General features: G+C 52.8%; 1 protein-coding gene across 1 annotated transcript in view; it reads right to left on the bottom strand.

Annotated features, from left to right (window-relative positions):
• Window positions 1–15,794, bottom strand: part of EPHB1 (EPH receptor B1) — a 77,958-nt gene that overhangs the window by 27,554 nt on the left and 34,610 nt on the right. Inside the window, exons 4-5 of the mRNA XM_032697851.1 lie at window positions 3,088–3,243; window positions 152–487 (exon numbers count right to left, since the gene is read on the bottom strand). Coding sequence (XP_032553742.1) covers window positions 152–487; window positions 3,088–3,243 — 492 coding nt within the window. The remainder of the gene's footprint in view (window positions 1–151; window positions 488–3,087; window positions 3,244–15,794) is intronic.

Here is a 15,794-nt window from a genome sequence, read left to right on the forward strand (position 1 = left end):
GGCTGGGGGCAGTTTTACCGCAGCCATCACACCCCACTCACACCCCAGGGGCTTTTCCTTTGGGACCTGGAGCTTCATTTCACACAGAGCCTGCATCTGGCAGGGGGTACAGCCAAACCTCCCCCGGGCACGGCATCCCCCCGGGACTCACCGGCCTGGTTGGTGGTGATGTTGACGGAGACGTGCTGCTGCGGGAACGGGCTCTTGTTGGAAACCCCGTTGACAGCCTGGATCTCGAAGGTGTAGGGCGTGTGCGCCCACAGGTTGCTGATGAAGACGCGGGTGTCAGTCAGCCCCAGCTGCCTGGGCACGAAGTCCACGTTGTCGTCGCAGCGGGAGCAGGCGCGTCGGTCCGAGCGGCACTTCTTGCAGACGATGTTGTAGGTGACGTCGTCCCGCCCGCCCGTCTCCCGCGGCGGGTGCCACTCCAGGATGATGGACGTCTCGTTGACGATGGAGATGACGTTGCGGGGGCCGGATGGGACACCTGTGGGAAAGGAGAGGGACTGAGACGGGTCCTTGCCCAAAATGGGATGCTCAGTCCTCCCGTGCGGGCTCCAGCATGGAGAAGGACACCCCATGGCTCCGACTGCTCCACCATCCATCACCTCCTCCCTTAGGAGGGATTTGGTGCCCATGGCTTTGCTGATTCAGGGTCAGACTCTCCTCACTGGCAACGCCAATCACCTGCACCACTGGCCACAGAAAGGGGTTTCCCAGACAGAGATGAGGACTCTCACACCACAAACCCACTTAATATCCAAGAAAACCCCACACAGAGCACACACAGATCCACCTGTGAAGATGGACCCATTTTAATCCCACCGGGAGATGCTGAGATAGATGCAGCACTTATGTGGAGAAGCACCTCAGACAGATTATCCCAGCAAGAGAAACACCCCTTAGCCAACACCGCGGAGAACCGGAGGAGCAGCAGGAGAGGAGAGAGTCGAAAATGGAAAGTGGTTATTAAGGGTTCGATATCTCGAGTTGGGAGCCCTGGAATTTAACAGCACGGAGGAGCACCGGCACCGCTCGATGGTTTGCTCCGATGTTGGACAAGAGAAGAAAATTGCATTGATCCAACCCGCCGGGAGCCACCACAAATGCTTCGGAGGACGGGAATTGAACACAGCTCCGATTGCAAGCACTGCCGGATCGGGGCTGGGTCCAGAAGGAGCGATTCAGGACGATTCCAGGCAGGAGAGCATCATCGAGGCACAAACATACGTCTGCACGGGTCCGGGGAAGGATTTGGGGTCAGCCAGGATGGCTCCACAGCCAAAACCACAAAATCCGGCTGCTGGGTTTTATTAAATAAGGAAAGCAATGAATTCCTCGTGCTGGCTGGGCTCGGGGCTGCACTTCCCAGGAAGAAATAGGACTTTGCCATGAAACAGGGAGCAATAAAAATGATGGAGGACTTGACCTGCAAGGAAAGGTTAAGAGAGCGAAGTATGCTCTGTCTTGGGGAAACCCATCCCAGGGGAGCCTCCACATGTGTGTGCCAGGGAACATCATTACTGGCTGTGGATAAATCAGCCCCGCTAGTGGCCAGGGATGGGTCGGGAAGAGGTGGCTTCAACAGCACGGGGGTGATGTGGATGGTGGGATGGAGAGATCATCCTGCATGGAGGCACTTTGGGAGCCTCTCTGAGCTGCTGCTGTGGATAATGCAGATGGAAGATTTTGTCAAAAATGACAAAAAAATAGAGAAGTGACAGCCCTAAAAAGAAATTAGTAGAATTCCATTCTTTTTATTTCTTTTCCTCTTTGGGAGTAAATGTGTCTGTCATGGAGCAGTCACCAGTGCAGCACCCTCGCAGGAAAGGGCTTTCATGGATTCAAGGCACCAAAGACGTTCCATTGTGGGGCTCCCCCATCATGGAGATGTCAAAGGAGGGTGATAGAGGATATAGCAGGAGCAGGGAGAAAGACCTTGATTCCCCAGGGAAACGAGTGGAGGACTCACAAAGGCTCAATAGGATCAGTTAGTTAGGCCAAAAAATCTGCAACCTGTCTCAGGAACCTTAATCCAAACCCTCTCTTCATACCTTAAGCAGATAAAATCTTTTCAAGGAAAAAGGGAAAAACCATCTTTCTTCCCTGTCCTCCCCAGATTCTTCCCCCTTTACTTGCAGCCCCTTGTGCAGGGGCTTGGGGCAGGAACCACCCTCACAGGCATCACCCTTGGGAGGGCTCCAGTCCAGGGCAGCACCTGCAGCTCCACGATGTGAGTTATTCCTCTGACACAGAGAAACTTTGTGGGTGAACAGCTGGCACCTCAAATTAGAACACTGTAACATTAAGCATCCAGAGAGGAAATAAAAATCAGCAAAGAGCCTTTTTTTCCTGGATTCCTGTAGCGCAGCACTGCTGTAAATCAGTTATGTAACGAGGCATAATAAAGATCTATAGATTATCTGCAGTTGTGCAACCTGCTGACTGTCTGACAGCTCAGGTGATCCAGCAGAACACACAAATCCTTTTTTCATTTCCCATGTGCCCTTCAGGCACTCCCAGCACCGAGGGTCCAGAGCATCCTTGTGCTGAAGCTCCCTGATGGGCTGATTCAAGGGCCTGGAGTGTATCTGGGGGCAGTTGAGGCCAAGACTCATGTTCTCAGTGGGCTGAAGAGCACAGCAGCTCTCTCCTCTCTCCTGGGCTCTTTTCCCACCAAAAGACAGCCTTGAGGACACTGCTGCCATGCCAGGCAGCTCGAGCAGAGAGCCGAGCAGCGATGCATTCCTGAATACCAATGCTCAAGGCACCCTTTCCCCCTATTAAAAAATACTCCATCTGCAAGGCTATGAACAAGACAGGCAGAGCAGATAACTTTAAATTCTAATTTATCCTGGGGACTATCTCCCTGCCATCCCCAGCGCTGCCAGGGTGATGTATAAATCCCAGCAGTTGCCAGCGAGGCAGGATGCGGGGCCGTCCCATCGCTCAGCGCTGGGTGCCCGGCACCCATTCAGCTGCTCTCCCGGTCCCAGGATGGGGGGCGGGGGAGAGAATAAGACAAAGGGCTCCTGGGTCGAGAGTTTATCCCTGCAGCCCTCCCTCCAGCCCTGATCTGGTACTCACTGGTGCAGGCAGCTGCCGGAGGGTCGAAGTCCGCCCGGTAGTAGCCATTGCGACACGCGCAGACCGGGGAGGCCTCGGCGGTGGAGCGGCTGTTGGGGGGGCACGGAACGCAGACCCCCGCACCCTGGCTGGCCTTGAACGTCCCTGCAGGGCAGGCTGGAAGAGAGAGGAGAGAGGTTGGGTGCTGAACCATTCTGGGATGGAGGGGAAAGCAGGCCCTGTCCTTGGAATGCGCTGGGAAGGTGGAAGAGAAGAAAGAAGAGGAAGAGAAGAGGAAAAGAAGAGGAAGAAAAGAGGAAGAGAAGAAAAGAGGAAGAGAAGAAAAGAGGAAGAAAAGAGGAAGAGAAGAGAAGAGAAGAGAAGAGAAGAGAAGAGAAGAGAAGAGAAGAGAAGAGAAGAGAAGAGAAGAGAAGAGAAGAGAAGAGAAGAGAAGAGAAGAGAAGAGAAGAGAAGAGAAGAGAAGAGAAGAGAAGAGAAGAGAAGAGAAGAGAAGAGAAGAGAAGAGAAGAGAAGAGAAGAGACACAGAAAAGTTTCACACCAGTATCAGAACTAAATGGGGTAACACCTTCCTACAAAGCTAGGATGGCCAGGACTTTCCATGCTGTCCATGAAAAATCCATGTCTGGAGCAACCAGACAAACACTGAAATGCCATGGCAATATTTAGCCAGGCAGAGCGAGGGGGCTGCAGCCTCTCTTTTGCTCCCCACTGGAGAGGGGGGCAGTGGGGGATGCAGAACCCCCTTCCCTGGCAGCATCCATGAAGGCATGGGCACACAGGGGCAGAACAGTGTTCCCCAAGGACCTTTGTATTCAGAAGGACCCTTTCTTCTACCCCAACAGCATGGTTCAGGTCTTGCATCTCTTTTTCCATGCAAAATTTGAACATTCAATTAAAAAGTTGATGTGACACCCATGAGTGCCTTACGGGTCCGTCCCGTCAATCCCCCACAGCCCGGGGCTGGAGCTGATAACCCTCCCAGCCTCTGAGTTCATTCAAGCAGGAAATGGCAACTAATTCACGAAGGAGAAGATGCTTCAGTTACAGTGAGGGTTTAATCAGCAACGAGGGGAGGTTTCATTAATCACCCGTCTCACTGCTCTGCAGTTCGAGGACGAGGAGGCAGCGACAGAAATGGGGTCCCTCATCTCTGCCCCACCCCACTGCTCCTCACCAACGAGGCACTGATGGATGGATGCTCATCCATCCCTGACATCTAACAAAATTCAAAGGCTGCAGAAGAGAATGTCTGTATTTTGGCACATGCATCCAAGGAATCAGACTGCCACCCAGGTCCACCACCCGCCCAGGGGAGACTGTTCCTGGTGTGAGGCTGTGCCCCCACGATGCCTTCACCCCCAAGGCACAGCTCTGAAGAGACACACCCACCCCCCGTGCCTCATAAACACAGCGATGATTGAGATAATGGAAAGTGCCTCTTAGCCCCTGTCTGCTGCATCAGGATATGAGGCATCTCCTAGCAGCCATGAAGAGGAAATTAATAGGAGCAAGCAGGAGTAACCACTTTGATGCAATTTCCTTGGGAGATAGTGGACCATCTAATCTTTATTGGAGCCCTTTAACCTGTCATTCAAAACTCATGAGGCCTCCTGCTCACACAGCCTTTCCAGATATTAATAGATGATAAAAAGGAATAAATCAAAACAATATTTTACAATTTCATTATTCAGGAGATTTCCCCCACCCCCAGCCTAAGGCACACAACTGGCTGCAATGAACTGTTTCTTTCCAAAAGCAATAAGAGCTGAGTGGGGACATGGCATCCCAGAGGGACCAGCCACCATCTCCCACAGCCCTTCTTCTTCCCCACCACAGGGAGACTGAGGAGTCCTCCAGATCTCAACACAGCCATCCCACACGTATGGCATCTTAGGGACACAGGGCCATAACCCACCACCTCCTGTAGGCAGACAGTGAGACACGTGGGGTCACCACTCCAGGCAGGACACAGGAGGGCTTGAGGGGGACCTTCAGGCTGCCAGAGCGGAAGGCAGCGGGATGCAGACCCCTCCCCGATCCACAAACACAGCCCTATGTCCCACAACAGCACAAGGAAGCACAAAGTGACACCAGACACACGTGCCAGGAGACACAACCACGTGTGGACACCGAGGCTTTGAGGTGGATCTCCAGTTCTTCACCTCTCCCTTCCCACCAGCAGTGACCCACCATGTCCCAGTGGCCTTGTGCTCCCCCCAGGATGCCTGAGCATCTGTGAGATGTGCAACGGGGACTTGTGGGCTCTGGAGCTGGAAGATGTGCCAGAAACACGCCTGAAATGTGCCAGGAACAGGACAGGGAGGGTGGCAGTACCAGGGAACAGCCACCTGTATTTTAATGGGAGAGGATGGGAATGGGAGGGAGGAAGATGAGAGGGTCACAGCGCTGTGAACACACCTCAGTGTTAAGCTTAGGGGCATGTTGGTGGGTTGGCTGAAGAGGTTTGTTAGTATTTAATTACAATTAACTCAAGTGATGCTTTGTCAAAACACCTGAACATAGTACCCTGCAACCCAGTGTCCGCTGGTTTCTGTTATCACTTCACTTATCCACAAATTCCTGTAATCTGCAGGCACGTGGCTCTTAATTGCTATTATTACCAATTAGCTTTTCTCTTCTGTAATTACACCACGCTTGCCTAAAGCCTCCCACAGTTTGGGGAGAGGCTGATGCCTTCTCCATCCTCTCAGTGCTGCACAGGCTGCAGCCCTCTACTCTTGCTGCTGCCCCTGTCTCCCCTCTTTCGGGGGGAGCTGAACCATGAACCTCAGACCGAAAATGAAGCACAAACCCCCAAGGCCCTGCAATGCCATGGTGGGATCCATAACCCTTCGGATCCATAACCCTCACAGTCCAGTGCAGGGCTCGGATGGAGGGCTCGAGCCCAGGAGGGAGCAATAAATCACCCCACTAATGGCTAGAGCAACGTTTGTCCTCATTTAAGGGCTGCTCCAAGATTTTCCCAGAACTGGCAGGGTCTGTATCCACAACAGTGCCTCAGACAAGCATGGGATGAGGCTCTGCCTCAGCTTTCCCTGCGGGAAGGGGCTCCTTCTGCGGGTGCCCAGGCTACGGCACAACCTGCATCTCTTCAGCTCTGAGGAGAATTAATTGATTGTTGATTATGTGGGCTGGATAAGATTAATGATGTGCTTAACTATCCATTTCCTCGCTTTTAAGCACCAGGGGTGTGTTTGGAAATGCTGAGGCACGTGCTGCTCAGCAGGCCTGGATGCCTGGCCCTTAAACCCCCCCCCACAACCCAAAGCTGCCCGTGGATCCATCACCCTGCCAGCACACCGGGAATGCCATGCATCCCGGGCAGGAGTTTGCCAGCAGGACCCCTTTTCCAGGGCTGACATGTCTGGGGGTGGAAGGGAGCATCATTATGGGGCTGCTGAAACTCAGGCTTCTTGCAGCGAGATGTCATTGCTGGCAGTTTGGGAGGCAGGGAATAGGTGCAAGTTGCCCTCATGTCCATGGGGTGATTGTAAGGGTCTGGCTACAGGGCTGGACACAGCTGGGGGCTCCCAGCAAGAGCTGAACCTCCCTTATCCCCCCTCACAGGCTCGAAGTTGGGATGTGGACATGTCTCACACAAGGCAAACACCCAGTGAAGGCCCCACAGACCCGTGTCCCCGCCACCGCCTCCCTCCACGCTCCAGCTCTCACGGGCAGGATGGATTATCGAAGCAGTTGTGGCACTGTAAGGCTTTTCACTCCTTAAAACTCTCCTGTATCCTGCACACTTATATTCCAGGTGCCAGGAGTCCTAGAAAGAGCCGGAGATAAGTGGGATCTCTCTGCTCATCCATCCATGCTCCTGCCCGAGGCAAGCCACCTCACAGCCTCTGTGGAAAGGGTGCAAGCGTGGGGGTATCCAAGCATTTCATTCCTCAAACTAAATCCTCCCAGTTAGCACCTGGAACTTGCACTTTTTTAATTACTCTCTCAGGGAAGCTTTAGCCAAAAGAGACAAAAAAAGAAGAAAGGAAGAAAGGAAGGAGACATCTCCTCTACATTAACTTGCTCTAAAGCTCCCTGGGGATGCAGAGTGGCATTTTTCCTTCCTGAGTTTTAAAAGAGCAACTTCTGCAGAGAATTACAGATTCAGCAGCGATTCAGGAGCCCACCTCCTGCCCCCACCCTCGCTGGCACCCCCCCCCCTTGTTCTCCCTTCACTCACAGCAAACCGAGCCGGCGACACCTCATCATTCCCATGCCCTGAGTGTCCCTCCTGAGGTAGAGCTGACCCCATTTGCCAGGTATTCCCAAATTCACACTTGTTTTGGGTTCCCTTTTGGGTCCAGTGCCTTTCCAGGGCAAACCCAGTGTGTTTAAGCACACCTGTGGCACTCTGGTACAGCAGGTGATGAAAAGCTGGGTTAGAAGCAGCAGCACTGCACGAGGTGGTGCCCTCAAGCAAAACTGCGGAGAGAACTGCCACATGCAAAGGCCTTAAAGAGCCTGGATAATCCAGCCTTGCTCCAAAAGCATACCCAGCACCTCTGGGAGATGGGCAGCAAGTTTGGAGGACATCACAGGCCAGGAAAAAGGAGGAACTGCAGCTCATTGCTTTTACAGCCTGCTGGAAAAAGATTCAAGGGTCCCCTTTCTGCAAACAATACTTTATCATCAAGAAAAAAACCCTGGTTCCTAACTTAACACTTTCTGCAGGAGGCTTACCATTCTTTGACGAAACCCCCCAAAAAAGAAGAGAGGAGATGCTTGCTAGAAACTCCTAGGACGTTTTGCAGACACCAGTGACACAAAATGTATCTTTAAAAACACTAAAAAAATAAGGGAAAAAACATCAATTTTTAGCCTTTAAATTGATCAGTCCCACTGAGGAGTGTTTTAAAAAGCTCTCCTTGCCATCACCCTGCCAACCAGCCGGGGCACCCTCCCCGAGCCTTTCAGCTGAGAGACACCATGCAGGCAAATCAACACCCACACGAAATTGTGTGCTACAGAAAAATGGCATTTAGAGGATGCTGTGATTACAAGGGCAGGCACTCGGGCAGCCGGCACGGCTTTCCAGGGCTCCCGGCACGGCTTTCCAGGCAGTGCCGGCAGGGGGGACTGGTGACACCTCGGGCTGCAACACAATCGATGCGTTTGCGTTTCAATCCCTTTGATATGATGGTGACAGCAGGATGTGGCTGCAGCTTGGGGGGAAAACCAGCAGAATAAGGCAGGTTGTCACCCACAAGCGGGGGGGCTGGAAGGGGGGCTGTTATCTCCCCACCTTCAAAGGGCCACGAGGGCGCTGCCTTCCCACCCCACTTTCATCTCCCTCGTTATCCTCCCTGCAAACATCCAAGCAGGGAACGGGAGCCTGTTGCCAGAGGTTTAATTGCATCCCTACATGATGCTCTTCTGTCATCCCTTCCCTCCTGCATCTCTGCTGGGGAGAGGCTTGGAGGGTTGTTTTGTGAGGTTTTCCCCCCCACGCTTCTACTTTTTAATGATCCAATTCCCTTTTATATCAAGCCAAGTGCTTTTCCGGAGTGTCTCAGCCCCGGCACGGCCGCGGCGAGCTCAGCAGGCAGCCGGCAGTGCCGGGGGTGCTGCCGTGCCACCCTCCAGGAAAGAATCCACAAATTAAAATCCAGAGAGGTTTCTATATCGGGAGTGACGCCACGCTCCAGTGAGGAGGGGTGGGAGGGTACCTGCATCCAGCCTTCCTGACCACACCAAGAAAGGAGAACAGGATCAGACCCGGCCCTGAAACACCCCATCAGCCACCAAATCCTGACATCCAGTTCTTGTAGGGCGAGGAGAGCGACCCATATGGAGAAACAGGTAAGTCCAAGCATTCCCAGCCTAAAGTATCCTCACACTCCCAGTGAGATCAGCACATGTCCCCAAGCCAAGCCAGAAACCACAGTACCTTGGGGACAGGACACCCCAGCAGAGCCTTGTCCCAGGGAGGGATAAAACCTCATTTTGGTGCAAACTTCACCATTTTTGCAGCCAAACGCACAAATTTTGCATCACCCAGAGATGCTCCCGCCTCGGGGCCGTCTGAATTACAAACAGCACCTGCCCCGTTGAGTTCCCTTCTTTCAGCACTGGGTAGGCAGGAACTCATGAGATAAACATGAGCTTCCCAGCATCTGGGCTGGAATCCTGCGGGCACCGGGCTCCATCTCCCCCCCCACTGCACCGAGGAATGCGTGACGCAGCCGGTTAATTAAACCAGCCCTCCACCTCTGGAGGAATGGGCTTAGATCTGCCTTGGGACACATGTAAATTAAAGCCAGAGGCTTCTGAGCCGGCCTGCCATGGTTTATGCATGGAGGAAAGGAAAATTCAATGTGGTGTTACTCCTTCTGAGGGTTTTTTTTTTTCCCCCCTCTTTTCCTTCTCGTGGATGAGAAATGAATTGAAGCGGGGCAGGATTTCAAAGATGCTTTCAGGGTAAGGAGCTGTGCAAGGCAGATTAGAGGCAACAGGGTTGGGTGCATCCCTGTTCACCTCTCCCAAAAAATCCCATCCCTCATCAACCAGGGATTTGCTGCCCTGGGGTGGAGCGAGGTGCTCACACAGACAGAGGTGCTCACAGACCAAGCCCCCTGTGCTTCACTAGAAGCAAAACACAGCTGATGCTCACCCAGAAGCACTGTTTTTCCTCCAGGATGGCAGTCTTGGGAAAATTGAGGGTCTCTGGATGCAGAAGAGCTTCAAAACCAACTGTTTAGGTGGAACCATGGCCCTAAACAAGGAGTTAAAGCCTAAAACAGGGCAAGGAAGCAGCCAGTTTGGGCTCTCACATGCCCTGCTGCTCACTGCCTGCAGCTTCCCAACAGGTCCAAGCTCACCCACTTAATCACCACTCTGGGCTTCACTTTCTCTGTTTTTCATGGTTGGGGGGATTTTGAAGGCCTAAAGAAAAAGTCTGTCCCCGATCCATGTGTTGGGTGCAAAGGGAAGAGCAGGCACACCCTGGGCAGGCAGTGCCGTGGGGCTGCCAGCTCAGCACGGAGCAGGGAACTCACCCTGCTCTCCAGAACAGCCAGCGGGGGGAAAACCTCGATGCTTCCCAAGGTGGCTTTAGCAAATCACTATTCTGCCACTCGGGTTTTGCTCTGCTTTAGTTTCCACTTGGCTCCAGGCTGAGGCTGCCCAGTCCCATGCCCAGCAAAGCCTCCCTTCCTTTCCATAAACCATCAAATAGAGATGCCCAACCTTCTGCTCCAGCACTTTGCACGTGGAATCAGTGGTGGGACATGGTTGGTGGGCACATGGCACAGCTTATGGAGAGTCCCCAGCCCATTTCCACTTCTCCATGGTGTTTTCTCACAGAGGGAGGTGTTGGAGGGAAGGATGAGGCCGGCACTGCCTCTCCGAGCACCCACTGCCAGTCATCAAACTAAATAATTTGATCAAACTCCAGACAATTCCCACACATATACAGGGAGGTTTACAGCAGACACGTGGCCATGGCAGTAACAGGTACAGGCTGCTCCTCATCCTCCTAACTCTGCCCAAGCTCATTATTCTGAGTCAACTAATGAAAAAGGGGGATGAAGTTCTCAGTAATGATTTGAGGCTATTTAACCTCCTTATATTCTTCTTTAAAAACAGATCTAGTGGCTGCAGCCTGCCACAGGCTCTTCCTTCTGCCAGCCCTGCAAGCAGGAGCTTCCAGGGCCTTAAAGGAGCTCCAAGAGAGCTGGAGAAGGACTTTGGACAAGGGCCTGGACAGACAGGACAAGGGGCAATGTCTTTCCACTGACAGAGGGCAGAGTTAGATGGGATATTGGGAAGAAATTCTTCTCTGTGAGGGTGATGAGGCACCCAATGAGTTTGGAGCAAACAGCTGGGGGATTAAGATTCAAGCCAGGAACTGTCCCAAAAACACAACCCCCAGAGATGCTCTACCCTCACCCCAGGCATTGGGCTCCATGGAATGAGAGATTTTCCCCCTCCCCCCCGAACTGCAGCAACGTGAGACTCCAGAGCCGATGGACACGGACTGGAAGCCACGTGGAAGAGCCAATACTTCCATGTTCCATTAAACCCAGCACATCATGTTCACTCCTCAACGCCGACGTGAGCTATTGAGCCACTTAATAAGCAGGGAAACGAGTCAGCACAAAAACTCATGGAGGAGCTCGGAGAGCAGCTCTTCCCCCCGGTACAGAGGTGCAGGCAGGGGCTGTGCTTGGAGTGCCCCTGAAAATGATGCATCTTTCCCAAAAACCAGGGAACCACTCTTTAATTCCAGCCCCTCTTCTGACTGGGAAATGGGGCGGCACTGGGCTCCCCGAAGCACAGCCCCCTCCTGGCTGGGAAGCAAACATCTCCTGTTCCTAACAGGAACTAATTAAGGACCTTCTCCTCCTTCGCCAGCTCACGTCACACAGTGTCCCCTCGATCTAGACAACATCAAGTGCTCATTAATTACATCTGAAGTGGTTCCTCGTTAGTGCTGACTCTGCAAAGGATGAGTCAACCCCAGGATGGGGCTGGGGGAGAGCTTCAGCCTCAGGGCCAGGCTGGTGCTGCCAGGGTGGGGATGCCGGCATGGGAGGGGACACATGGACACAGGGACACACAGCTCCCTTGTGTCCGTGCCATGGCACTGGATGACCCGTCATGGAGCAGGACCCCTCCATCCTGGTGGAGATGAGCCTTGGGGAGCTGCAGTTTGGCTCACTGCTTAAGGACTACGCCCAAGGCATGGGAGGATGGATTTGCCATGGGAGGATGTCCCAACCAAGGCACAACTGCTCTGCCACATTCCTCATCCACCCCAAGAGTCCCAGGCATGGAATTAATTAGAAAAGTAATTAAGAAAGTTTCCCTATGAATATTTATAACAAAAGGAGCCATAATTACTATTCCTGGGAGGAAAGTTGCCTTCCTACCCAGCCACAGAGAGGACACACAGCACCAATCAGAGGGGTGAGCTTTGAAAATTCCATCCAGCCAAACCATTTCATGATTCCATAATTCCTGCACCAGCTCACCCTCATGCTGCCGCAGGGAGCCAGGGCAGGAAGCCCCCAGACAGGGAAGAGACCTTCTACAAGTGGTGTGAACACTCTGGCACTGCCCATGTTGGTGCCACCACCAGGGACAGGAGAGATGTCCAAAGCTCCAGGGTGGGACAAAACCCACTAACCCCACCTCTGAGCCCAGACAGCTTCTCCCAGCTGGAATTTCCACCCATGTCCCATGCCAGTGATAGCAACAAGAGGGCAAAAAAAAATTAGTCTACTCCATCCTCAACATCTGCTCCACATAAGTCAAAGCCACCTGAGATTGCAGGGATTTACTGTATGTAGGCAGCTCTGGAAGCTTTTCTTAGCTGTGAAACATAATTTGCACCTTGGGCTCTCTAAGAATAAGTTGTCTTCAATAATAACACACGATTAAGAGCTCAGGAGGAGATCTGACATGGAGCAGGAGATCTGTGATAACTCCAGGTCTCACCCTGTCACCCTCATCCCAACACTGCCATCCCTGCTCGCCTGCTGTGCTGGAACAGGTGCCTGTGGTGGAACCCAGAGATTCGGGTTTAGCCAGAAAACAACGGACCCTGGAAATGCCCAGACAGCCCAAGAACCTTTTTGCTGTGCCCAGGACCATTTCAAATTCCCCATTTTGCAATAGAGCAAAACCCACAAGCATCAAAGTAATCCCTGCTCCCGAGGAGGGTGATCAGATCCCTCTGCACCACAGAGGGGACACATGTGCCAGTGTGCATCAACCCATCCCAAAGCTATGTCCAGGGCAGGTCTGCCTAGATTTTATTTTAATAAAAACAAAGATGATATCATGTCTCACCTCACAGGTAATTTACCCTCTGCGCTGCAGAGCAGCCAAAGCTGAGGGAAATTCAATTCATAATTCCCCAGGTACATAATTTCCCAGGATTCCCTTGCATTTAAGGAGAAGTTTTAGGCAGCAAAGTCCAAAAACCAGACGTGAGGCTGAAACCCCCCGGTGTGGCACACACTGTGGCCCAGGCTTCTCAGCTCTCCCCCAAAACATCAAGGAGGTGGCAAAGTTCTGCCTGCACCAAGCAGAGCATCATCCCAGAGAGGCCTCGGGGATGGAAGAGATGGGACAGGACAAGGACAGCGTTATCCCAGGAATCACTCCCTGCTCAGGCGGATGCTGCTGCCGGGATCCCAGGGATTCTCGTGCAGGATGCAGCCACACCAAGAGCACCGAGGTGACCAGCTCCTACCCCAGCCCACGCCTCTCCTTCCTAAAATCCATTCTCACATAGGAAATATGATACAAGCAGGTGAGTCCTGAGCTGAACACGAAAACCAAGTGATGCAGTTCCCCCCTCATGCCATCAATTATATTTTCTCAGCTAGGCGAGGCTCCCCGAGGAGCCCAGGGAGGGGGGACAGCAATTCCCCCCTGTGGTGGGCGCAGAACTTAATCTGAGGCGCCCACAACAGAATATTCCCTGCGGTTTGATGCTCCCACATCCCAGGCTGGATCATTTCTTGGCCGTGACTCTGCTGAAGATGGATGGGTTTTCCCATGGCTCCTCCAAAGCCCCGCTCAAGTGCGCGAGCGACGCTGTGATTTAATCGCCCCTCTCCTGCTCTCCAGCACCCTCTGAGATCCCAGGCACCAGGCGTGACAAATGACCACTCCTGACACACTGGGAGCTGACACCCCCGGCACCTCTCCATTTGTCACCGCCCGGGCGCACGACGGGCTTTGGAGAGCGGAGAAAATTAAAACCTCAGTATCTGCACTGATTGCTTTTCTCTCGTCCTAGCGGGCTCCATCCTTCCTCTGCAGTGTCCCAGTCGGCACATCCAACCCACACAAACCTCCTCCCACAGCCAGGGGAAAGCAGGGCACCTCATTCCACCTGGTCCATGGCTTTTACACCACTTCTAGTTACACAACGGGTCTCTCAATCATTAAAACATCATCAGCAAAGGTCTGTTTCCCCAAGCACGGGTTGTAGGAGACCTGCAAAGCCCAATCACAGCCCAACTCAGCTCCCAAATGATTCCTTGCATGGGAGTGTTGATGAATTATAACATGGCTTGGGGGGCAAAAAAATCCATTTTATTACCAGTACTGAATCACAGAATCATTTAGGTTGGAAAAGCCCTCTAAGATCACTGACTCCAAGCATTAACCCAGCACTGCCAAGCCCACCACTAAACTGTTCCCAGCTGCCACATCTACACATCTTTTGAACACTTCCAGGGGTGGTGATTCCACCACTAACCTGGGCAGCCTGTGCCAGGGCTCAACAGCCCTTTTGGTGAAGAAATTTTCCTAATATCCAATCTAAACCCATCCTGGTGCTACATGAGGCTGTTTCCCTCTGTCTTGTCACTTGTTACCTAGGAGAAGAGACCAATTCCCCCTTGCTACAACCTTCTTTCAGGGAGTTGCAGAGAGCGAGAAGGTCCCCCCTGAGCCTCTTTTCCTCCAGGCTGAGCCCCCTCAGCTCCCTCAGCCGCTCCTGGTGCTCCGGCCTCTTCCCCAGCCAGGGCCAAAAGCCTCCTTTTTTATTTTTTAAATTATTAATACCATCCTTCTGGGAGAGACACTGGCTCCCAAAGAACTTGCCATGGGCTGTAGGGAGCAGCACAGCCCCGAACACAGGTGAAACTCCCACTCCTTAGCAAGCAAACGGCAGCAAAACGGCGCCGGCCGGAGCCGTTCCCAAAGGAGATCTCTTGTGACTTTAAGAAAAAAAAAAAACACAACAAAACTCAAAAAGGAACAAGTTATAGAAAGGCTTTCAAAGTCCCTGGCTGAGTCACTGGGTTTGCCAGGTGCTGGCTGTTTGCAAACAAGGGTGAAACAATGCGGGTGCCGGACATGGGCCGGATCCGGCGCTTCCTTGCGGCTCTCCCATTGTCCAGGAGAACAATCCCTGCTCCGGCCAGAGAGCAAAGGGCCTTCGACACGATGGCAGCAGGGTGAGAGCCAGGTCTCTGGGCTGGGGAAGTGGATGAGGTTGGGAAAGATGGCTGGGTTTCACATCCCCAGTGCCGCAGGGATGCTCGTGGATCAGTGCCCATGGCAGCCCCTGCAAGTGCACATAGAGCTCTGCATCCCCCCAAAAATGAAATCCCCCAAGCACTTCAGTTACCACAGAAAGTTTCCTAAATGGATCATTAACAAGCCAAGGGTTTGGAAGCAGATTTATAAACAGGCTCGTGAAAAGACCCTTTGCGGGCGGAACCAAGAGGGAATTTTTCTTCCTTTAAAGTGGGAATTGATACAACCCTCAAAGGTACCATGATGGGGAGGGGAATATATAAACGACCCATGGAACAATTTAAGGAGGAAAAAAAAATGATGAGCAGGAAAAGAAAGCTCAACATTGCAGCTCATGGGCCATTCCCTAATCCCTCCAAGGCCACTGCAGCGAAGGTCTGGCTCGGGAAGCCCAACCTTGCAATGTTCACCTGGCCCCCACTCCTGCCTTCCCCGGGGCATTTTCCAGGTTTCTCCTTCATTTCCCCTTTGGAGGGCTCTGGATCACAGGGATGATTTAGGGACAGAGTCAGGGAGTGGTAGCTGTGGTGCCTGAGCCTCCTCTTTGGCAGCAGCCAGGCCATGTGGACCTTCCCCATCCCTGCTCTGGGGGATGGAAAAGGGCCTGAACCCACCAGAGGCTCATTTTGCCTAATAATATCTAATTAAGACTTTCATTAAAACCCATCACACCCATTAG

Source organism: Chiroxiphia lanceolata, chromosome 10 (assembly GCF_009829145.1).
Source record: "Chiroxiphia lanceolata isolate bChiLan1 chromosome 10, bChiLan1.pri, whole genome shotgun sequence".
Lineage (NCBI taxonomy): Eukaryota > Metazoa > Chordata > Aves > Passeriformes > Pipridae > Chiroxiphia > Chiroxiphia lanceolata.